The sequence below is a fragment of the Globicephala melas genome, chromosome 1 (genome assembly GCF_963455315.2).
Source record: "Globicephala melas chromosome 1, mGloMel1.2, whole genome shotgun sequence".
Classification (NCBI taxonomy): Eukaryota; Metazoa; Chordata; class Mammalia; order Artiodactyla; family Delphinidae; genus Globicephala; species Globicephala melas.
The window spans coordinates 137,319,657-137,345,777 of record NC_083314.1 but is presented as its reverse complement, the minus strand read 5'-3'; the positions used below and the strand labels follow the sequence as shown (position 1 = coordinate 137,345,777).

General features: G+C 34.5%; 1 protein-coding gene across 1 annotated transcript in view; it reads left to right on the top strand.

Moving 5' to 3' along the window:
* HOOK1 (hook microtubule tethering protein 1) overlaps positions 1-20,578 on the top strand; it is a 64,742-nt gene extending 44,164 nt beyond the window's left edge. Inside the window, exons 13-22 of the mRNA XM_030870312.2 lie at positions 4,234-4,321; positions 4,409-4,469; positions 6,122-6,262; positions 8,075-8,168; positions 11,221-11,255; positions 11,805-11,887; positions 12,503-12,603; positions 15,667-15,768; positions 17,712-17,780; positions 19,578-20,578. Coding sequence (XP_030726172.1) covers positions 4,234-4,321; positions 4,409-4,469; positions 6,122-6,262; positions 8,075-8,168; positions 11,221-11,255; positions 11,805-11,887; positions 12,503-12,603; positions 15,667-15,768; positions 17,712-17,780; positions 19,578-19,748 — 945 coding nt within the window. The 3' untranslated portion in view covers positions 19,749-20,578. The remainder of the gene's footprint in view (positions 1-4,233; positions 4,322-4,408; positions 4,470-6,121; positions 6,263-8,074; positions 8,169-11,220; positions 11,256-11,804; positions 11,888-12,502; positions 12,604-15,666; positions 15,769-17,711; positions 17,781-19,577) is intronic.
* The last annotated feature ends 5,543 nt before the right edge of the window (positions 20,579-26,121 follow it).

Below are 26,121 nucleotides of genomic sequence, written 5' to 3'. Positions count from 1 at the left end.
GTAGTATAGCATTATGATTTTGATTTCCCTAATGACTAATGATATTGAACATCTTTGCATGTACTTATTGGCCATTTCTAATTATCTTTGAGAAATATCTCTTCAAATTATTTGCCCATGTTTTGTCATTTGCCTTTTTAATTTCAAGTTCTAAGAGTTCTTTATATATTCTGGATATAAGTCCCTTGTCAGATACATGATTTGCAAATATTTCCTCCCATTTTGTGGGTTGTCTTCTCACTTTTTTTTTTGATGGTATTTTTTTTGCAGCAGAGTAGTTTTTTTATTTGATGAAGTCAAGGTTATCTATTTTTTCTTTTGTTAGTTTTATGGTGGTGTTTCTATGAAACCATTGAATAACCCCTTAAGGTTATAAAGATTTATTCCTATGTTTTCTTTTAAGAGTTTTATAGTTTTAGCTCTTATATTTACTCTGTGATCAATTTTGAATTAATTTTTTATGTGGTGTGAGATAGGTTTCTAACTCTATTCTTTTGTGTGTGTATATTCAGTTGTCCCAGCACCATTTGTTGACAAGACTTGCCCCATTGAATTGTCTTGGTACCCTTGTTAAAAATCAATTGACCATGATACTGTAATGATGGATATACCTTTGTCAAAACTCATAAAAGTGAAACAGAAAGAATGAACCCTAATGTAAGCTATGTCCTTTAGTTAATAATAATATTATTATTGTATTGGCTCATCATTTCTTACAGGTAACCACAATAATGAAAGATGTTAATAATAGGGAAAATTGGGGAATGGGGGGAGATGAGGGAATATATGGGAACTTTGTACTATCTGTTCAGTTTTTCTGCAAAAAAGTGTATTAATTTTTTTAAGTAAAAAAAAATCATTTGGCCATAAATATATGACTTTATTTCTCGGCTTTTCTTTGTCATTGATGTGTATGTCTAGCTTTATGCTAGTACCACACTGTCATGATTACTGGCGCTTTGTAGTAAGTTTTGAAATTGGAAAGTATGAGTTCTCCAACTTTGTTCTTCTTTTTAAAGCTATTGTTTTGGTTATTCTGGGTCCCTAGCATTTCATATGAGTCTTAGGATCAGATTAGCAATTCCTGAAGAATAGCCAGATTGAGATATTGATAGGGATTGCCTGAATTTGTTGATCAGTTTGGAAATCTGGCCACCTTAATAGCATTAACTTTCTGATCCATGACTGTAGGATAACATTCCATTTATTTAGGTCTTTAGCTTCTTTCAACAATGTTTTGTAGTTTTCCTTGTACAAGACTGCACCTTTTAAAGCTTTATTCATGAGTGTTTTATTCTTTTTGTTACCATTATAAATGAAATTATTTTTTCAGTTTCATGTTTGGATTTTTCAATGCTAATGTATAGAAATACAATTGATTTTTGAACACTTATCTTGTATTTTGCATCCTTGTTGGATTCACTTAGTATTTCTAATAGTTTTTAGTAGATTCTTTAGGATTTTCTATATAGAAGATCAGGACATCTGCAAATACAAGTAGTTTTACTTCTTCCTTCGCAATCTGGATGCCTTTTATTTCCTTTTCTTGTCGAATTGTTCTGGCTAGAACCTCCAGTACTTTGTTGAATAGAAATGGCAAGGGTGGATATCCTTCTCTTGTTTCTGATATTAGGGAGAAAGCATTCACTCTTTCATCATTATGTATGTTACTAGCTGTGGGTTTTGTTTGTAGATGCCCTCTATCAGGTTGAAGAAGTTTCATTTTATTCCTAGTTTGTTGCATGTTTTTATCCTGAAAGGTTTTTGGATTTTGTCATCTGCTTTTTCTGGGTCAGTGAGATGATGTGTGGTTTTTGTCTTTTATTGTATTAATGTGGTATATTACACTGATTTTTGATATTAAATCAGTTTGCATTCTTGAGGTAAATTCCACTTGGTCATAGGGTATAATCCTTTTTATATATTGCTAGATTCAATTTGCTAGTATTTTGTTGAGTGTTTTCCCATCTATATTATAAGAGATATTGGTTGGTAGTTCTCTTTTGATGTCATTGCCTGGTTTTGGTATCAAGATGATACCACACAGAATGAGTTGAAAATTTTTTCCTGCTTTTTAGGTTTTAGCTCACTTGAAGTCTTTTATCTAGTGTGTCCACCCACTAGGGTCATCTTATTGACTTTTTCTGTTAACTGTTTGTCTTTTTTTTTCCTGCATTGGGACTGTCCTGTTTCTTTGCATGTTTCATACTTTTTTTGAAAATATGACCTTTAAAATAATATAATATTTCAACTCTGGAAATCCAGATTTTCCTTCAACCTCAGAGTTTGTTATTATTGCTGTTTTTTTTAGTGACTCTTTTGGACTAATTCTATAAAATCTTCTTTCTTTGTAATGTTCAACCACTGAATTCTCTGCTCAGTTACCATTGAGATCAGTTAATGATTAGTCAGATATTTCCATAGATGCCTTGAGCCAATAACTCTCCCAACCTTTGCCAAAGGACTCAGTGTGTATTTTGGAAAACGTCTTCAATTCTTAGGCAATTTCAAACTCTGCCTTTGCCTTTATTTCCTATTTGCACAGGGCCTTAAGTTTATCCAGAGCTGAGACATTGGGGCCTTCTCAGGTCTTTTCTGGGCATGCACACAACTCTATATATAGCTGGCCTCCTGGATCTCCAGGGATATGTCAGAACTTTTCTAAGTCCTCTATGGATTTCTTGTTTCTCAGCTCTTCCTTGTAAGGTTTTGGCAAGGCTCTTGTTTGCCCTAACTGGCATCACAGCCTCCAGCAGCTATAGTGAAAACAATTGCTGATGATTGTTTTTGACAAATCAGTCAATGAAAAGTATGACTGGGGCTTCTCCAGAGTGCTTCTAGACAGACCAGATAGTGACAGTTCTCTAAGCATGGGGCTTTTTTAGGAGGCGTTTCATATCCAGTCTGACCATTCTGGTGGTGGCTAAGCTGCTGTTTTTCAAAGCCATAGAAATTGAGAGGGAATTCTCTGGTGGTACAGTGGTTAAGACTCAGTACTTTCACTGCCGTGGGCCTGAGTTCAGTCCCTCGTCGGGGAACTAAGCCGTGTGGTGCGGCCAAAACAAAAAACAGGAACAAAGCTACAAAGATTGAAAGTCTGCTGGTTTTCAAGGCTACTCCAGAGTTGGGGAGAGGGTGATAGTAGTAAGAATAGTTAAAAGAACAAAAAGCTCCCTGTTCTGAGATTTAGCAGAGTTTCTTTAACAAGTGCTCCTCAGATCATGGCCGACCCTTGGTTAATTTTCAGAGCTCTGGAAAAGTTGATTTTGACAAATTAGCTAGTGTTTGAATTGCATTTATGAAGGAACAGATTTATAGGGGTCCTCATGCCTGACTGTAGTTATAGTTTATAGTGTTCATGTTCAGAGATTCCTACGGCATCTGTGCACTCTGGCCTAAGGACCCTTGGAGTCAGGACCCTTGGACCCTAACCAATTTACTGTTAGGTTGATTTGAACCACATAATGGACTAAGTAGAGTTTTGTTTACTGATTTGAAATATAACATTTAAAATATGATTTTATGTTAAAGTACTTTTCAAGTTCCGGGAAAATCATTTAAACATGAGCCTTTTGTACAGAGTGTAGAAATTTGTCATTGGCTGTCAGCGGTAAAATAAAATAGCCAATGATATGAAGTCCTAGCATGCTATCCCTAGGAAATAATGTTTTTCCACAAATTCATACTTCCAGTATGCTACTTAGAGTAATAGAAGGAAATAACAAGTCTCCAGCATCTCTTACACACCAGACTATAGTCTAGATATTAGACAAACTTTATCTCATTCGCTACTCAGAACACCTTTGCAGGGGCTTATGAATCAGTATTCTCATTTTGATGATAAAGATCTAAAGCCAAAGAATCAATAACTTGCCTTAGATAGTATAGCTGGAAATAGTGAAACTGAATCCGGGGCACGATCTATTTGCCTCCAAAGTCCATGTACTTTTATTACTCTACAGTTGCATATTTGTGCTCTGTTGCATAATTACATTCATTTGGTTCAAAGATAAACTATCTAATGGGGAAAATCACAAGCTTTGTGTTGTATAAAGTCTATTATTTATGTGATTTATACAAGAGAAATTACCCCTTAGCACTAAAACTAAAACATTGTCATTTTTAATTAAGGAACAATTATCAAATTAAATTAAGATAAATTATTCTAAGCATAAATTAAATGGCCTGTGGGCAGAAGTAAATATTTTGCTTATATAAACAATTCTTTTTTAGAGACTAATAGAACAGCTTGATACTCTGAAAGAAACAAATGAAGAGCTTCGATGTTCACAAGTACAACAGGATCACCTAAACCAAACAGGTGAATTTTGTTGCATTTAGAAAAGGTTTTGTTAATGGTAGATATACTGAAATGTTAATCTATTTTTTTGTTGCTGATGTTGTTTAGATGCATCTGCTACAAAAAGCTATGAGAATCTTGCTGCTGAGATTATGCCAGTGGAATATAGGTAAACTTGTTTTTATTAATTGATAACCCATACTTAATATTAGAAACGTGATTTCTTCTTCCTTTTGTAAATTTCTAAGCCTTTAACATTTTCCATTTTACGAGTCATAGGGCTTGAAAATTACTTTGTCTCATGCTTATGCTTTCTAAATCAGATTGTTATTGCTACTATGGAAGCTTAAAAATTTACCAGAAATAAAATTTCACTTACTAGCTGAATAACATATTCTAGTTTATATAATACAGCCTTTATTCTGTTTAACTTATTTTTTTATCCTTAATCTCTTTGATAATACTTCAAAATGACAGCTATTGAGTGGACAGGAATTTCCTCTTTTGAACACTAAGGAAAACCTTTTTAATACTTGGCATTCAGATCCACACTGGTGAAAAAAATAGGAGAGGAGCTGTCAATTGCAGGAGGATTAAGCTGGAGTTAAACAAAATACAAATTTTAGAGGTTCCTCTTGACCTAACTTTAATTTTGGTATTTTACTGCTATGTTTACTTCTAGGTATTTGACTAATCTGGTATAAAATTTTCTTTTCCTTTTTTGTGGCAACAGTTTTATTTGTTAATTACTTCTAATTCTACTCTTTATTTAAACAGCTTTATTGAGATATAATTCACCCGTTTACAAATAGACAGTTCAGTGGTTTTTAGTGTAATCACAGAGTTGTATAACCATCATCACTATCTAGTTTTAGAACATTTTCATCCTCCACAAAAGATACCCGGTACCTCTTAGTAGCCATTCCCCATTCCTGCCTCCCCTCCATCGCCAGCTCCAGGCAACCAGTAATCTACTCTGTCTCTATGGATTTGCTTGTTGTGGACATTTCATATACATGGAATCATACAATATGCGTCCTTTTGTGAGTGAATTCTTTCACTTTGCATAATGTTTATAAAGTTGTTGATTTTCAATTTGTTCAGCTTTTTGCTGTTAAGATAGAGCTCCTTACATGCTGGGCTGGAAACTAACTTGCACTTTTTAGTTAGTAATATCCAGTGATATTAATCATTTAAAAATAGCCATTTTTTAAAGTGATGGTGCTGGCATTCAGAAGAACAAATATTGTGATTAATTAAAATTAGTTGCTTTTGGGGAATGGAATTTAGGAGGGCAGCAGGTAGGAAGCATTACTTTTTAATTTAATACCATTCCTATCATTTGCATTTTTAAAAACATGTATGTAAACCTTTAATAAAAATTTTTTCTAAAAACAAAAAGTCTAGAGACACTCATATGACTGTCATTATCATAAAAGTATACTTAAAAATTTAAAGCAAACTGTAGTTTCTTAAATCTGCTTTTTATTTATATGTTTTCTAAGGATGTGCTATATATTACCTTTAGTGTGAATAGTTTCTAAATTATCAAAGTAAAATAATTCATATCATGTCTTAGGGATTTACATAATAAACATTTATTGACATATAATCTTATACCTGTACCTTTAAAAACTTACCATTTGTTTTTTTGAGACATAGTACTACAATGCACAGTTTTTTCTTAAGAACTTTCAGAAGCTTTGGTAACGTTTCAAAATGACAGCTAGCAAGTGGACAGGAATTTTCTTTTTTACAAAGCAAAGAATTTAAAAAACTCTTATACTTAAAAAATTGTTTTTAATTGCTTTTTAACATCAGGGAGGTGTTTATTCGACTGCAACATGAAAATAAGATGCTTCGATTACAGCAGGAAGGTACTGAGAATGAACGTATTGAAGAACTTCAGGAACAGCTGGAACAGAAGCACCGCAAGATGAATGAATTGGAAACTGAGCAGAGGTCACTGACACACTCCTTCATAATTGATAGTCATAGCGATTTAATTACCTAATCACAGAATCTTGATTCGCAGAAGTGGAAGATATTGTAGTTCCAATAATTAGGATTTGCACAAGTTTCGATTTTTGTTTTTTCATCTCTCACTACCCACTATTTTTAGCAGTCTTTGTTAAAGCAAGTTGCTTATTCTTGAATTTCATTTAGATGTCTTCACAAATGACAAAAAATTAACAGATGAATAAATGACAATCTGGTTTTCAGCTGGAGTCTTGTGCATAGATGGTATGTAGATTGTGGAGTCAAATTTGAATTCCACCTCTACTTAAACTGGGCAAGTTACTTAAATTCACACTTAGTGTCCTCAGCTATAAATTGGAGATGACACCTATTTGCAGGTTCTTATGAAGATTACAGATAATGTGTTTAAAGCAAGTGGTGTACTTATCTGATATCAATGAGGTGTTCAAAAATTATAATGTTTAAAAAAAATAACGTTTATATGGTGCTTACTAGTGCCAGGCACTTTTCTAAGCACTTTTTAATATTAACTCAGTAAATTCTCACAATAAGTCTATGAAGTAGTAACTATAATTATCTCTTTTTTTATGGACAAGGAAGCTGAGGTGCAAGGTGTAACTTGCCCAAAGTTACACAGCTAATAAGTTCTGGATCCTGCGTTTGAACCCTCTGTCAACCTGACTTCAGAGTCTGTGCTCTTTAACCACTTTGCTAACCTGCCTCTTATAATAGCATACTGACAATGAAGGTATTTGGATTTATCTGACCTACCTTTATTGGATCTTAGAGACCACCAGGAATTTTAAAGACACTTGAACCTTGTCTCTCAACTTGTATGTATACTATTACATCAACTGCAGTTAAAAGAAAAATAACGTTTTAGCTTTCTGAAGAGACCATTAAATATTGCTGTTTTATATGGTTCAATATCAGCACTGGAGATCCTAAGTTTCAGCTGTTAATATAGGAAGATAGACATGTGAATAGATAATTATTATGTGATAACTGTAATATTGGAAAAATGGAGTGTCATGATGGGCAGGTGTGTTGTGTCATATATATATGAAGAGAGAAAGTCAGACAGATAGTAACTCTCTCTCTCTTGCTGGTAACTTCAATGGCAGTAATGATTAAGCAGGGTTTTTTGTTTTTTTGTTTTTTTGACTGGAGTATAACTGCTTTACAGTGTTGTGTTAGTTTCTGCTGTACAACAAAGTGAATCAGCTATACGTATACATACATCCCCTCCCTCTTAGACCTCCCTTCCACCCCACCCCCATCCCATCCATCTTTAATGAGATTTTGCCAAGTTAAAAAGCTGCAGTAGTTGCTAGTGCCAATCTCTTTAGTTGAAATAAAAGTCATGAAGAAATGGTTGGAAAATGGTGGCCTTCCTCTTCTCCCAACACCCTGTGAAATCTGAAACAAGAAATGGAAACCTAATTTCCATTCATTAAAAATACAACTGAAGGAAAACTGAGCTAGTTTTCTGATTTTTATACCAGTGAGTACAGTGCAGAAACGTTATGATTTGCCGCTGACTCATTAAGAACCTTAAATTTTTAAACGTGGGCATGTATGCTTTCAGGATAAAAATGTCTTTTTTTAAAGAATATTTCCTTGAAAGTAGGCTACTATACCATATATTATACCTAGCCACAGATAATTGTTCAGCTTTGGTTATTGCTATTAAATGTATACATTATGAGTTAAATTGCATAAATGCACCTTTATAGATCCTTAACTACTTTGACTTTCAGTACAAATAAACACGTGTGATTCATCTTATAATAGGCTGAGCAAAGAACAAATTCGAGAATTGCAGCAGCAGATTGAGGACCTCCAGAAGTCTCTGCAAGAACAAGGCTCCAAGTCTGAAGGAGAAAGTGTAAGTAGCTTAAAAGTTATGATAATTCTGTTGTGTATGGACTCTCTGTAATAGGTCCTGATGTCCAAATTAATCTTGTACTTGCAAGTGCTACCCTTATCATTGGGGGTGCCCTTAAATACCGTATATATATGCATAACAGATGCAGTGATTTTGCCAACTTAAAGCCTATAAATTGATCATATGGATTGGAAGGTGATTTCTATCTGTCCTACTTCAACAGCTACCCTTAAGTTCATGGTAATTCCTGATTGGGAGCATGCTACAATTGAGGCCTTCACAGTTTTGCTGGGATCCCAACAGGACTGGCCTGAGAAAACCCTAGTGAGAGTAATCTGCAGTCAGAATAGAGGAAAAGAGAGAATGAGAAAATGATTTCTACCAAAAGAACATTCAAGAAGTAGGTCACATCAACCTCCAAAGGACAGAAATCTTAAAGCAGTCTTGAAGTACATCACCCCTTATTTCTTCTCTCCTTTCATACAGACTCATGGCCTTGCCATTTCTCATGGTTTTTGATGGCAAACAATTGTGAGGGCAGCGGTAAGAGGACTTAAAAAAGATCAAACAGCCTAAGTCTGAATAGAACTAGCGATGTTTATATAGTTCAATCTCTATATACTGAGAGGAGAAGAAGTAATAATTGAGGGAGGAATGTATTTAACTAAAACAACAACAAAAAGATAGGGCTGATGTCATACTTGACACATTGGACCTGTCTTCAAGATCACACAAGTATTACAGCAAATATTTTCCTTTGTTTCCATTGGGAAGTGTGACAGAAACTGAATATTTGCCCTTGATTCTTTTGCACTTGCCATCCTATCTTCATGCTTTTCAGTATAGACTAAATCCTTCCTTAATCTAGTGTCCCTTGTACTTCTTTTATAGCCTAGCATTTAAGCTAAAATTAGGACTCAGGGCCATATTCTTGTTAATATCCCTTGTAAGAAGGTGTGTTTCTGTTGTGTTAGCAACCTGTGTAGCTCATTCTCAGTCTGGACTTGCAACTAGCAAACTTACAGAATGAGAGCAAAGCACAGGTGGGCTGGCCCACAGACCATTCTTTCCTCTTCTTTTCTGCCACAGCTTGCATCTCAAACAGTCCCCCAAGAGAATTATTTGATGAAAGTTTGGCATTTGGAAAATATAAATAGACTTTGTAAAATAGTATGGATGAGCAGAGATTTTTTTGAACTAATATATGAGAGAGAAAATGAACAACATTGAAATGGGAGTTGGATCCATAAACTCAAATTGAAGAACTGCTTTCTTCACAAAGACTTCAAAATACTAAATGGGCTTTGTGCCAATAGCTCCTCAGTGGGCTATGCTATTGGGAGTCTAGGAAGCAAAATGAAGGACAAAATGTTCATTTCAACAAAAAGCCCTTTTTGTTGACTATAACATACATACAAAAAAGTATGTTGTGTATGTGCATTGTGTATGTGTGTGTGTGCATATTTCCTAGCTCTGCTCATGGAAGAGGCTTAGAAACAGTGATCCCAATAAGCATGCTTGAAACTGAGCGGGACGCTGTAGAGCCCTCCCAGGTACAAAAGTCTTTCTCTGTCTCCCATTTCATGTTTTAAGGAAAAAGGCTTTGGCCTCCTAGACCTTACCTGAGTTCTAAAGGGCAGATTCAAACAGTTACTAATTAGGGAAGGGAGGGAATGCAGAAACAGAGGAGGAGCGGTCAAGAAACAACAGTGCAGATGAAGCATGGTCCTGGTTCCTCCTCAAAGGATATACATAACAATATATCTCTGAGTTCTTCTACAGGAAGTAAGATCCCCACCCAGGTGGAGGATGGTAACTTCAGGCTGAGCACATGATTTCTAGAGCACTGCCCTGTTACCTCACCACCAACTAATCAGAGAAAGGTCATGCACCCTGTAGCCCTCCCTCAAAATTTTGCCTATAAAAACTCTTCCCTGAAAACCATCAGGGAGTTCAGGCTTTTTGAGCATAGGCTGCCCATTCTCCTTGCTTGGCCCTTCCATAAAACTTTTTCTGTTCCAAAAAAAAAAAGATAGGGCTAGATGTGTGTTAGATATTGATTGGATAGAATGTTAGGTAACTATACTTGTATTGATGAGGGAGAGTAAATAAAGAGATGAAAAGGAAGATTGAAAGGGTTGAGTTTTCTTTCTGTCTTTTATACTCTTTATATGATTTTCTCTTTTTTCCCTGGGGGCTTGGAAAATAGAAATCATCTCATGCATGGCAGCATCTCATATGTGCATATATACAGTATTGTAACCTCTCTAATACAAATTTTTTTAAGCCACATTAAAAAATATTTTTAAATGGGATCATTTTGGGGTAGTACATTTTGGATTGCAGCGTTTTAAGGATTTTAAATTTATCTTTTTAAAAAAATTTATTGGTGTCCAAATTACATTTTAGATTATATATTTTAAACTCTTCAAACTATTTGGTAGATGATACAGAATTAGTATTGCAATCTAAATTCCTTTTTGCAATCTAATTCCTAAATTCCTAAGTTCTTTTAAAGAGGAAATTTTGTGTTTTAAATTTTATTTTTTAACAAAATCCAATTGCTTCATTTTGATGTTAATATTGAAAGTGCTTGCATTTATAATGATAAAGTTTTATTATAGAGATAATTTTTGTTCATTGTCTATTCTTTAGTGAAGGTCTAAAATCCTAAAATTTGTGTTTTAGATGGATGATTCTTTAGGAGTTTAAATGTTTGATACTCCTCAATATATCACATTCAGCTTGCATTTGCTATTTTCCTTTGAGTTCAAATTTTATTTTCATTGTATTCAAAAATATGAAGTATTTTTCTTTCTGCTATTATACTTACTCTTCCTAATTTAATTTCCTATTCTCTTTCTCTTTCTTCTTTGAAGAATATACCTAAAATTTCCTGTTTTTAAAAGTATGTTATTAGAAATACAAATTTTTAAAACATTTATAATTTTATATAGTATCCCTTCAAAAGGAGGTAAAGAGATTTCAATGTCTGGAAAACTTACCTTTGTCACAATAGTTATCTTACAGCAACTTTTTCTAATTTTTATAGTCCAGCAAACTAAAGCAGAAGTTGGAAGCTCATATGTAAGTAAAACTGATTTTCATTTCAAATATGAGAGGGGAAGGGTTTTAAAAGCTTCTGAAGTTATTAATATCCTTTTCTGATTTTGTTTATTAAAAGTAAAAACGCTGATGCCAATTCAGTGTTCACCACTGCTATCAAAAGTGAAAAGAAGAACATGGTAAAAGGGTCAGCCTACCTGCTCATGATCCCAAACTCCTACATTTTTTTATCGCTAATGTCGTTTGAAGAGTTTATAAAGCAGACAACTGTCAGAACTAGATTATGTGGAAGTGTGGGATGTTTAACCTATAAAATATTTAACTTTCTTAGGAAGCAAGGGTGGCCAGGGGAAAACTGTAAAATTTTTGGCACCCACCATGTGTCAGGCAGTTTACATCCTCATAACCAACCCCTAGAATATTTGGCAGGTATTATTCCCATTTCACAGATGAAGAAACTGAGGATCAGAAAGTGACTTTCCCACAGTCCACAAATGTTATGTAGCAGAAACCAGTTTTCATTCTTAGGTCTGTTTGGCTCCAAAGCTCCATGCTCTTTCCACTACTTAGGGAAAAACTAACGGAGGTCCATGAAGAATTACAGAAGAAACAAGAGCTCATTGAAGACCTCCAGCCAGATGTAAACCAGAATGGTAGGTATTTGTAAAAATCTGGATCAGACTTTATGTAAAGACTTGACTTTTTTAGTTGAAGGATGCAAGAACTGTGTATATAAGTCTTCAGGCAATGCAGATACATACATTGCAAATAAGAATCATAATAATTTTTAGTGATTTAAGTAATTAATAAATGATCATATCCTAAAGCAAAAAAAGGTAAATCTAATAAAATGACCTGATATATAGGAGTATCAAACATTGTAAAATATAATAAAATTAATACTATGGAAGTGTAAATAAAATAATTTATAATCAGATTAAAATGAACTTCAAACATGTAGAAAGAATGCTTTATTTTGTGATGGTTGTGCTTACATTGTAAGGTGTATTTGCTCAATGAAATACTTGATAGAAGGGAGAAAAATAACTCAGTAAAGCAGATTAGAGATATTTTTTAAGAAAAAATAATACAAAATGATCAGGGATGTATTGGGTGTAGTTCAGAAGTTTTAGATAAGAATTGACTACAAAGAAGAAATGAAATGTTTCTCTTCTAAGTTCTCATTATCAGTCTTTAGAAAATATATTTTTTTTTATGTGAGGAGGGAGTACTTTAAATTGCTCGTTTCATTTTCTTTTCAATAACAGTACAAAAGATCAACGAACTTGAAGCTGCTCTTCAGAAGAAAGATGAAGATATGAAAGCAATGGAGGAAAGATACAAAATGTACTTAGAGAAAGCAAGAAATGTGAGTGGCTTACCTTTCAGGGTTTTAGTCTTTGTGAGTTGGGTTCTAATTGGGCCTATCCCACCTCTTCTTGGATCTATGTCACATCGCTTTGCTCCCCACTACCCTGCCTTGCCAGTCAGGTTCCTGGTGCGTCTCCACCTCAGTCCTCATGTTCTTTCCCTCTCACTCATCAGCATCAGAAAATACTACGCATGGCTTCATAGGGACAGTTAAATATTGATTGTAGTCACCTCATATAGAGAAAATGACTACTGTAAGGTATGTAATCTTTAGCTCTTACAGTGAACATTTGCCTTTGTGAAAATTGAGCTTTGCAAACTTGTTTAAATTGTTTTAGCATTAAGTCTGTATTAGACAGTTAATGTTCTAAATGTTCACCAAACTTGTTTAAATTGTTTTAGCATTAAGTCTGTATTAGACAGTTAATGTCTAAATGTTCACCAGACTAATTATTCTTTTCCTTATTTCATACTTTTTCTTAAATATCTGTAAGTACTGTTCTCACAAAATCTTTTATTTCCATGAATATATTTTCCTAATTAACTGTAAGTATTCTCAAAGAATGTTAATGTGCCCTTTTTTAGTTACTGAATAAAAGAAGAGAATTTTATGACAGAGCCTTAAAATACTAACATGTCTTCCCTTATGTTTAAGTTTTTTATTTATTAAGGTGTAAATAGTACCTGCAGCAACAGGTACGCCCCAAGATCTCAAGGCTTAGCAAGATAGAAGTTCCCTTCTTTTCTTTTTATTTATTTATTTTTTTGCGGCACGCGGGCCTCTCACTGCTGTGGCCTCTCCCGTTGCGGACGGAGCACAGGCTCTGGACCCGCAGGCTAGCGGCCATGGCTCATGGGCCCAGCCACTCCGCAGCATGTGGGATCTTCCCGGACCGGGGCACGAACCTGTATCCCCTGCATCGTCAGGTGGACTTTCAACCACTGCGCCACCAGGGAAGCCCAGAAGTTCCCTTCTTGATCACATGAAGTTCAGTCGTCAGTGTGGGAGGGGCCGTACTCTATGCAGTCATTCAGAGCCCCCAACTGACGAAGGGTCAGCCTTCTTCACTAAGGGGTTCTCAGATTCACTCGACATTGTCCAGCTACAGAGGAGGGAAGACAAGCCAAGATCGTATGGGACATATGTAATGGATCAGGCGTAAATCTCTTCCCTTGCATTTCATTGGGCAGAACTCAGGCAGGTGGCTGCACCCAACTTCAGGAGGCCGACTTACTAAACATCCGGGCAGTCTGCCACAGTTCAGTGTCTCTGTTACAAATGTGTAAATGCTTTCAGTAGAAAATTTATTGAAAGGTTCCCAGAGACAACTGCTGTTAACAGTGCATTTTTTTCAGTGCCTATTATCTCTGTGATTGTTTACCATAACACACCCACACACCCAATTTGTATGATCGTATCACGTATGATTTTGATCGTGTGATTTGTATTTTTAAACTTAATGTCCTCATGTTATATAAATATAGCTTCATATTTATCAAGCACCTGTCATGGTAAGCACTGGGAATACAGCAGCAAACAATACACTTGTGTATGGAGCAGACTGCAAAATTAAAGAGTTAGCTACATAATATTCTTTCAGTTGAGTAGATATATCATTGTTTACTTAGTCAACATCCTATTGTTGGAAATAGTTTGTTTCCATGTCTTTTTTGCTCCTAGAAATAAGGCTACGGGAAACATATTTATACAGAAAGTTTCCCCTTATTTTGGTTTATTATGTTAACCTTGTTCCTAGGTTAATGCATCAAAGTTATTGGGTCAAAGGATAAGAACATTTTTAAGATGCTTAACATGTATTTCTACATGATATTCTAAAAGTATTATAACTAATTGGACAAAGCAATGACAATGAATACTGTATTCTTGCCATCATCAAATATTATCATTTAAAAAATAGTTGCTTTCTTGGTAAACATGATTTCATTTTTTACCCTTACACTATTTCAGGGGAGAGGTTAAAATAGTAACATATGTACATGATAGAAAGCTCAGAAAATATAGAAAAGTCACAACCATACTTTCTATCACTTAGAGGCAACCAATTTTTATGTGTTCTTTGTAATTATGATTTAAAAACTAATGTGTCTGCTTTTACAATGTGTACTTCATAAGGGGAGGTACTTCGTAAGAGTCAGTTGCCCTGACTCTGGCAAACTGCTGCAGCCCCATCTGCCACAGTGCCTGCCACGTTTAGCAGTGAATCGTTTTGAATGAACCACAGTAATGTTTAGGGATATTACTTTCTACTCTTTTTTCTTTACCTCTATAAACATAGATGAAATTTTCTTGTCATTAAATTTTAAATCTTTTAAAATAGATTTGTAATTAGGTGATACAGATGACCTTATTATTGGAAACTTGTTTTGCTTGTATTTATACCTAATATTTCTGAGTTGATTTGCTACCATACTGCTGACTACATAGTTTAGTTCAGTCTCTGAACAACATTCTGATCAAACTTTGTTTTTGCTCACATTTGGTAATTTACATGGATATGATTGAATACTCTAGAATTTGCAGACAAAATCATCAATGTCTATTATATTTATCTTATATATTGAATTACATCTAACTAGATAATGGTAGTAAAAGATTGTTGCTAAGAATTTTTTTTTGTGTTAGTTACTCCTACTTTGTACAGTTAGCAAGTTCCCATATAACTATTGAATTCATTTTAATTAATTAAAAAATGTTTTAATTTATCTGATTCAAGTTAAAGGTAGAAAAGGGTTATTTCAAGACCTCAGTGCTCAAAGCTTGATAAGGCTAAGTAACTATTTCTGAGTACTGAGCCTGGAGAAGGATATTTGATTTGGGGATGGGTATCTTCCCATTTTTGTACTGAATTTTTACACCATTTCTAGTCTGTAGAATGTTATTTTTGTTACTCAAATTAGAATGTGAAACAAGTTATAGTTAGCTCCTGGATCACTTTCTGGATAATGTTCCACTTTACACAGATTTTACACACTGTGTTCTTATTTCAGTATTTGACAAGATAAAGTGAATGTAAGAGATTTGTTTTTTTCCTTTAAACAGGTAATAAAAACTTTAGACCCCAAATTAAATCCAGCATCAGCTGAAATAATGCTACTTAGAAAGCAGTTGGCAGAGAAAGAGAGAAGAATTGAGATTCTGGAGGTAAAACTTCCATATTCATATATCTCCTCTTAATTATTCTGTCAATGTATAATTAACTGCTGTCAGTATTTGCCATTAATGATCAAATTTCACAAGAATTTAGAAGTTAGGAGTGTCATGTTTTAGCACTCAGTATGCTTATTACAAAGCATCTCACAAGCCCACAAGTTGGGCCTCTACAAGCTCATGTGTCTTGCTCCATTGTATGTCTCTCCCTCTGTATCAGCCAATCATATAGACAGCCCTTTCTAGTAGAGTCCTGCCATCATGCTCCTTTTAATATTATGTGGATGAGAGTTCATTTAAAAAAAAAAAAAACACAAAGCTCACCTTTTTAAAAATGTACTACACTCAGTTAACCAGATTCTTCTTTTACTTTTCTTCTCCCAGTTAATCAACTAGGAAGGTTATGTTTCAGGGAAATACACTATATTCATTTACCATTTTCTTCATATTATTTCAGGGAAATACACTATATTCATTTACTCGTATTATTTCTGAGCCAGTAGATAGAGACTGTGGTGGAAATAATTTATTTAAAGCTTTAAAGACTTTAATGTACAGAGTACACACCAGCCTTATGGTGCACTTGCTCCAAGTGCTTGTCCAGGCCATGTCAAGTGTTGTAAAAAATCACTGGATAGAAGTGTCTCTCTGAAGAAATACTATTCATTCTTCAGGATCCAGCTCCAGTATCTCCCATTTATAAAGCTCTCCTTATATATCTTAGGCAAAGTTAGTTGTCTCTTTATAGTGACTCTATGTACTTTGAACTCATGAATTCATCCCACAATAGCATTTTTCTTTATGGCATGTGTCAGAGTGTCGTGAGGGCAGAGGCTGTATCATATCTCTGTACCCCCACGGCATTAAATATCACATCAATCAGAAGCCAAGGTTACAGCTTTACTGTTAACTTGTCTTAAAGTTGTCACTCCTTTCTGGTCCTCAGTCTCCTCATCTGTAAAATAATGGGACTTGAACTGAATAATCTATGAACTCTAAGTTGCTTTGAATAGTCACTTCCCAGTGAAAGCCAATGAGAATGTGCACCAGTGTTGATACTTGAAATGTAGCTCCTTTACAAGTGTGATGACAAAATGGTGCCTCTAATATAGGGCTGTGAGGAAAATCTTCAGTTAAGTCACAGCATATGGGCCTTTAATTTATGTGTAGTTATCTGTACACACACTGCAAACACTAAAAAGGAGAAAACTAATGTTTATAGCAGAGGTTATTCTGTCTGCATCCTTCTCGGGCAGTCTGTCTGGAGTGGATGTGAGCGAGAAGATGGGCATCTTACCTCCTTTGTTTCCTGTATGCTTTTCGTACCATGAGCATCTTGCTGTAGGAACATTCATATGTTTTAGATGCCAGCTATATCTGGCGCGCTCCACAACATGTACAAAATCAGCTGTATTAGAGTAACTAAGAAATGAACGTCAGTCTCTAGGGTGGCATGCAGATAGGGCCCTGGGCAGTGTAGCATACAGTCACCAAGGACTGAGACAGAACAATTCTTGTTAAGCTTTACAGGAAATTTTAAAGGATTTTCTGGGGTATTTTTCCCTACATCCTTTTTCTCCTTAGTTTCGACTCTCCGCAGGTGCAGCTTTGTTTTGTCACCTAAGCCAGTTGTTACTTTTTTCTCTAGATATAGGAGACAGTAGCATAAGAATCACTCGTTTCTCGTTTGTTATTGTTTAATATCTGTTCTACCAGTACAGTTCCTAAAATAAAGATTTATTAGTCACAATCTTACTCTTTCCTAAAGGTGCTGGGCATGCATTTCCCATGATTCAGCTTTACAATTTGTATACTTTCTGTGCCTCACAATGCATTCTTCCCATTCTCTTGATCATGGGCATAGTGAAAAAAATATTCCATTTTCAGTAATTTGGGTTTGTTTCTGGAATTTTAATAGTCCTCATATCTTTTTCCAGAGTGAATGTAAAGTAGCAAAATTCCGTGATTATGAAGAAAAACTCATTGTTTCTGCCTGGTATAATAAGGTGAGTTGAAATTTAGCCAGTGAATCGATGTTTAGAACAGTGTTTATCAAACATTTTGACCATGAACCACAGAAGGAAATATACTTTATACTACAAATTAGTATGTGTTCATGTTTATGTATAACTGAACAAAGTTACCTTGACTGTGTGTGTTGCACTCAGGTGTTTTCTATTATATTCTCTCGTTTTTTTTTTAAATGTTGATCATAATCCAAATTTACTTTATATTTTAATATTTTTAGTTGATTTTGACTTTGAAAACCACTAAATTGATTTCAGGACTCACCAACCTTTAAGTTAATGCACATGAAGCACTCATACAGTTCTTAAACATTTTTAGAATCGCCTTATTTGAGCTAAAACATTTAATTTGTGCTTCATAAAGTGTTTCTGTAGAAATACGAATATCTGTATAATGCAAAATTAATTGCTTCTAGTACTCAGCATGTATTTTAACATCCCTAAAGCCTCTCAGTGTATCCTTTGTTGTATTTTCTTTTTTTTAATCCAGAGACTGCTCTTTAAGAATTGTCTATCTGTCCTAACAGAGAAAATAGTATAAAATAATTTGGTATATTTTATTTTGTCATCCTTAGTATGGTGGGATATTTTCAAGAGTAGCATTTCCTGATGTATATGGTTCTTTTGAGTATCCTAATCAGCTAGCATAGATAATAACACAGCCATTATCTACCTTAGCTGCCATTTATTTAGTATGAGGGAATATCAGTTTATAGACTCTCCACATGTGAAGCCTGTGCTTCACCATGAAGAACTGGTTCTCCATCCTCAAACATGCCTTTTTCTTTCATGTCATCATACTTTTTGTCTGCGTTTTCTCCCTCCCTTCTCTATTTGGTGAAATCTGGCTTAATTTAGCAAGACCTTGAAGGAGATTGTGTGAGGTGTCCCCAGAACCTTCCTTCATGGGTTAGCCATCCTGGTTAAGATTAGGGACAATGTATTATTTTCCTTGTTGTTCTGTGGCCTCTTGATACATAAATCATCAAAGATATTAGAGCCAAATAATGCATTATTTAATCATTTTTCAACCCATATTTTTTGAGCATTTACAATATTGTTGTCTATTGTACTAGTTACCAGTGAAGCTAAGTTCAGTAAAATCGCTTTATGTGATCTAGTGAGAGAGGAGTAGTGACTTCTTCCCTTAGTAAGAAACCCAATAGCCACAACTACAGTAATTTGTCATGTACTGATATATAGCTAGACCATAGTAAATTTGAACTATTCTGTGATTCTCAAACTTTAGCATTCAACAGAAGACTTGTTAAAACACAAACTATTGGACTTACCTGCAGAGCTTTTTATTCAGTAGGTCTGGGTAGAATCCACAGGTATAATTTGCACTTTTAAATTCCCAGTTGTGCAAACGTTAATCCAGGGACCACACTTCAAGAACCATTGATCCTAAGCTTTTCTCTTGTGTGCTGTGTCTGCTCATAATGGCTGGAGTAATGGCCCCAACACAAAAATTTGCCTTGGGACTTTTTTCTACTGTTAGAATTAAGCTTAATTCTGGAGCATTATTTTAAGCTACTGTTTTTAACAATTTCAAATTTAATGGGTCAAAATAGAGAAACAGGGATTTATGCCTTTGTTTTCCCCTTTCTTACTGGCATTATCACGTGGAGTGTAGCTCCTGAACCCTTAATTTTTCTATAACAATGAGGAAGATACCAGCTATATAGAATTGTTTTGAGGATTAAATGACTTTGTATATGTGGAAAGCACTTTGCAAACTCTACATAGTCATGTTATTTGTTTATTTTTGTTCAGAGTCTAGCATTCCAGAAATTAGGGATGGAATCTAGACTCGTGAGCGGCAGTGGTGCTTACAGAGACACGGGGGCTTGTGCTCCTGCCCGGTCTTTCCTAGCACAGCAGCGGCACATCACCAGCACCAGAAGAAATCTCTCTGTTAAAGTTCCTGCTACGACATCTGATTAAACTGCAAAAGAACACATAAACAGAAGTGCCCTTAAAATATTTTGTATCTTTCAACTAACTACCAGGTTGGAAAAGAAGTGTATGATTCTGGACATCAGCTATTTTAAAATCAAAATTCATAAAATTAGTCTTGCCAGCTGATTTTGAAAACAGAATGTGAAATTAGCATGTGTGAATAAATGGAAGATATAATAAGGCAAAAATCTCAAACATTTGTCTTTTGAGAGTATTATATTATCTCAAATTGACTTTGTATATTTTAGTTTAATGTTTTCGGTTGGACCAGTAACTAATTTGCAATGTGTAATCGGTAATATGTAATCTAAAAATACATCTATTTTAGTGTTTTGGTATAAAAATAGTTGTGAAAAAAAATAGTTGTGAGGTAGGCACGTGGAGAACTATACAAGAGTTATATTTTTTGACTTGACCTACACAAGGCGTTACCTCTGTCCTCTAATTCTGTCGCTGAATGGGTATATTTTATCATGTAATGGAAGATATAGCATTTGGAAGATTGGACTATTAAAATGACTTCTCCATAGAAGTGACTACTTGGCAATTTTGCAGATTTAGAAGAGGTCACAGTTCTCATATGTACCTACTATAAACTAAGGCTTCTGTGCAGCATGGTTGAAATGTTAAGGGTATAGAAATGAACTGACTTGAAGAGATGACTTTCTGATGGGAAGCAAGCTAAAAAATATACTTCGTGTGAAATGCCCACACTATTTTAATATAATTAATGAAGATTACAATTATTATTACTTTTAAGCATAAAATTATCAGGGTTTCTGCTAAAAAAAAAAAAAGATGCATTAGTAGTTTTGCCTCTTCACTGAAAAGAGATAGTGAAGTAGAGGAACAATTTGGAATCACTTTTTTTTTTTTTTTTTTTTTAGCGGTACGCGGGCCTCTCACTGTTGTGGCCTTTCCCATTGCGGAGCACAGGCTCCGGAAGAACAGGCTCATGGGCCCAGCCGCTCTGCGGCATGTGGGATCTTCCCGGACCGGGGTGCATGAACCCGTGTCCCCTGCATCGGCAGGCGGACTCTCAACCATTGCGCCACCAGGGAAGCCCTGGAATCACTTTTATCTTGCTTACTAATTAAGGAATTTGTCTTGGGTTGAGTTTATGGTATTCAGTTCATTTCTGCCCAAAGCTCCTTTTTTCAAAGGCATTACTCTGTTATTTTTGGTCATTTTTAAGAGTCACACTTTGGAATTTTAATTTAGTTGAGTTGAGTTAAATCTGTGCTGTCCAATAATGTAGCCAAAAGTCACATTGGCAATTTAATTAAAATTAAAAATTCAGTTCTTTGGTTGCACTAGCCACATTTCAGATGCTCAATAGCCGTATGTGGCTAGTGGCTACAGTACTGGACAGTGCAGATATAAAATACTTTCATCATTGCAGAAACTTCTTGGACAGTGTAGTACTAAATCTTTTTATAATAACTTGGAAACACTCATTGATGTTAGACCACAAAAATGAAAAAAAGAAAAACGTTAGGACGATTTCAGATATGAAAAATAATTGAATTATGATGTAACTAGTATCTTACATTCCTTATGGTTGAATACCTTATGTTGTGACATAATCTTTCCAGTGCTATTCAGAACTACATACCTATCAGCATATGTCTAGACCACGGGTCAGCAAACTTTCTGTAAAGGGACAGATGGTCAATGTTTTAGTAAGTATTTTAGGTTTTGTGGGCCATATGATCTATCGCAAGTACTCAACTCAGCGGTAAGTATAAAATCAGGAGCCATATACAATATGTAAATTAAATGGGTGTAGTTATATTTCAGTAAAACTTTGTTTGCAGAAACTGGCAGTAGGCCAGATTTGGCCTGTAGGCTGTAGACATCTGTTCTAGATTTTATTCTTAGCTTTTTTTTTTTGCAAATATGAGTATTGTTCCATTTACAGTATTATTCATTTAGATACTTGGTTTTTATATTCTATACCAGTAAATGTTTTCTAATCACTGAAAATATAAGAATTTCATACTATATTTGGGTCTCTGAGATTAGGGAGCATCTGTCAGGATATTTTATCAGGGTTACTTCTTTTGACTACCTCTTAGATTTTGGTGTTCTTTACTTGTACAATTATATTGTTGGATTTCATTTTCCTGTATTATTGTAGTCTCTGCTTGCCTGTGACTTTTAGTGAAATGAAATAAGCTTTTGAAAATATTTTAGCATGCTAATTAAAATTTTCTAAATATTATAGCATTTTGGTACATTTTGGTCAATGTAAGATATCTGCTCCTTTGGTGTTTACTACTTGCTTATAATTGAGATTTCACAAGCTCTTCAAGCTCCCTTTTAATGAAATTTATTGTAAAACATCAATTTCAATAAATTAGTATTTTCACAGTTCAATTGCTTATAAATTTTCAATCATTATATTTGGAATTTCTGAAAAATTCATGCAATTTCTGAATAAGGATGTAAGGCTAGATTCTTTTTCCTAAATAGAGAAAAAGCAAATTTTGTGATGATTTAGCACTTTTCTAGTTGGTAGAATTTAAAATGCTCAATATGTATTTATACTAATAAATTACTAATGTAATTTAAAGTTCTGTATTATTGTGATTAATCATATGGAAATTCAGGAACTGATCAGAAGTGAGAGTCTTTTCCACATCTGGTTAGTGTAGTGAGATTGACACCCTGTGGGTGGTAAAGCATTATAAATATTCATCTTGAACCATGATTATACATGTCTGTGCTGTGAGGCTTGAGTGCATATACCAGGGAAGAGAAATGCAGCATTTATCTGTCTGATTGATTGATTGATAAGGAATTGAATGTCCCAGTGATTATAAAGTAAAACCACAGACCAATTTGGGAATGATCTTTAATTTTGAGTATTTGCTCTAAGATTAATAAGTATTCCTTTACCTTTTTAAAATAAAAGAAGTGTGTATACATATGACAATGATGTTTATCCTCAGCTTAACTTAATGTATTGTGAAATATTTGAAGTTCACTCTATTTTTTTTAATGAATAAGGCTGTTGAACTAATGATTTAATATAGATTAAGAACTAATGTCTTGTCTAGAAACATTAAACTGAGTAGCCCTTACTCAGATGTCATCGTCTTTGATAAATGGAGCGCTCATTTGAATGTCAAATAATGCTTCTGCATCTACACCTGTTGCTGTATAGTGGCACATGTGGCCCAGTGGGTTGGCTTTTAGGCCACAGTACTATCTGTTTTAGGTTCTCTATATGTATATTTAATGAGAAACATTCCTATGTAAAAATGTGTGTATATGGTTGTATGCATACATTCTTGTTGTGAACCTGTACCTTGCAAAGAAGTAGTTTGGAAATTTGTAAAGCACAAACATAAAAGGAAATCGTGTGCAGTTATTAAACTTGATGGAGCTTAAATGTAATTTTTAGTTTATAAAAGGTTCTTTCTATTTTCTATGGCAAAGACTTTGACACTTGAAAAATAGAAGCAATACTTGATTTATTTTTGTATTTAGTATATTATTTTAAATAAATGATTGTCCAATAACAATACTTGTCAAATGTTTTAAAGTAAATAAACTTTCCGATTCTGTGTCTGATATGATGAATTTTTAGTGGGTACAAGTGCACATTTGTTGCTTTAAATAAAGGACTTAAATATTTAGATTGGTAAAGAAAAAGTAATTCTAATTTTTTCATTTGTTTTTGTGTGTGTGTGTGTGGTGAATGATGTGTAAAAATGATATTTTTGGTGTGCTCTTTTATATCTCCAATTTGCATTATCATGGAATCCAGAATATTTCTGGGTTTTTTTTTGTGTTTTTTTGGCAAAGACTACGACTATATCCATTCTTTCTCCCCTTCTTCCTTTAGCAATAGAACCCCATACTTCAGCTTGTTATATTTACCATGGGGTGGGGGAGTTAGATTAACTACTTGCCAGATTCCCTTGTAACTAGGTGGGGCCATTTAACCAAGTTCTGGCCAAAGAGATGTGAATAATAGTGATGTGTGCCTGTTAAAAGAATGGGCTGCTTTCCCTAGCTCTTCTCCCTCCCCATCTGGAATGCCATGTGCCTGAGGGCAACCCTAGTGGAACAATAAGGAAGAAGGCACTTGTATCCTGAAATCACCATTTAGTCATATCAGCTGTGGACTTCCAACCCAGATTTCTCTTAGTTAAGCAGTTTTTAAAGCTGCTTTATTTGGAGGTTTCTTTCTTCCAGTACCCCATTTCCGAATCTTACACAGGTTTTTCAAAATGAGTTGTGAAGTTTTTAGAAAAGTGCAGGTGTTTCATGTTCTTGGAACGTGTCTTGGAAAGGTTTAATTCTGTTCATGTTAATGGATGCTCAATAAATATTTGTTTAATCACATGAAGTTAGTTAATGTGTCAGTTATGGAAAGATGATGGAGACAGAAGTGAAGTCCTATCTCACTCTAGGTAGATCAACATGATCCCAAAAGACCATGATTCTACTAATTTGACTTTCTGAACTATACAATAAATGCTGGCCATACATTATTCTGTGACTAGTTCACTAAGAACAACCCAGAGTTCTAGCCCTGTACAGTCCAATGTGATGGCTGTTAGCCACACTGGTTATTAAAACAAATTTAGATTTTATTTCCTCCTTCTAGCCACATATGGCTAGTGGCTCTGTTATTGGACAGTGCAGATTAAGAACATCTCTATCATCACAGAAAATTCTATTGGACAGCTCTACTCTAGATGTCTAAATTAAATGTACACATTCTACAGCTCTCTGAAGTTCCATATTATAGGGGATAACAAATGTAGTGAAGTGAAACTTTCAGGCATCACCCTGCACACAGGGACATGCTGAGGGATAGAGCTACAGTTGGATCCTTAATCTGGCTATGGTTTTGATGGTGACGTGCTCCATTCCCTTGCCCACCTGGGCTGCAGCAACTTGCTATCAGTAAAGTGGTTAAAAGTTGCAAGTTAGACCTCTTGCCTCTTGCTTCAACTCAAACATTCCCCTCTTCCATAAATTCTTCCGGGATTTCTCAAAAAAGATGAGATACATTTTTCTAAAACTTTCAAAGTCTTTGTCTTAGCAACCTTAATGTGATCTACCTTTGTTTTTTTTTTTAATGTGTCTGTCTTGCTACACTGTTTCTTGAGGTCACCGGCCTTAGAAAAACAACAACAAACCTAAGGGTTGGGTTTCTGTTTTTGTTTTGTTTTTTGTCAAAGATAAGCAGAATCAGGAAAACCTTAGACTAAGAATAAAGAAAACTCAAAATCATAAATTAAAGAGAAGACATTATAATGGATGCCTCAGAAATAAAAAGGATCATAAGAAACTATTATGAATAATTAAATTGTATAAAATTGGATAATCAAAAATGTATAAATTCCTAGAAGCATTCAACCTACCAAGAACAAATCAAGAGAGAATAGAAAGCCTGAACAGATCAGTAACAAATAAGGAGATTGAAACAGTAATCATAAACCTGCCCACAAAGAAAATCCCAGGGCCAGATGGCTTCATGAGTAAATTCTACAAAACATTCAAAAAGAATTAATACTAATCCTTCTAAAATTCTATCAAAAAATAAAAGCAGGAACACTTCCAAACTCATTTTATGAGGCCAAAATAACTTTGATACCAAAGTTAGACAAAGACTTCACAAGAAAGGAAAACTACAGGCCAATATCTCTAATAAATACAGATGCAAACATGTTTAATAAAATACTAGTAAATCAAATTTCAGCAGCATATTAAAAGGATATACACCATGACCAAGTGGGTCTTATCCCTGAGATAAAAGGATGCTTCAATATACACAAATCAATCAATGTGATTCACCACATCAATAGAATGAAAGATAAAAATCACGATTATCTCAGTAGATGCAGAAAAAGTATTTGACTAAATTCAACATCTATTCATGATAAAAAAGTAAACTCAACAATATAGGTATAGAAGAAACGTACATCAATACAATAAAGACCATATATGAAAACCCCATATCTAACATCATAATCAATTGTGTGTGTCTATGTCAGGGGGAGACTAGAAACTTTTCCCTTAAGAACTGGTACAAGAGAAAGATGTCCACCCTCACCACTTGTACTCAACATATTATTGGATGTCCATACCAGATCAATTAGACAAGAAAAAACAAATGAGGCATTTAAAATGGGAAGGAAGAAGTAATATTATCTCTTTGCAGATTTCATAAACATATATGTAGAAAACACTAAAGACTCAACCAAAAACAAACAACTGTTAGACCAATTTTTAAAATTCAGTAAAGTTGCAGGATAAAAATTGACATACAAAACTTGGTAATTCTATAATACACTAACAATGAACTATTCAAAAAGGAAATTAGGAGAGCAATCCT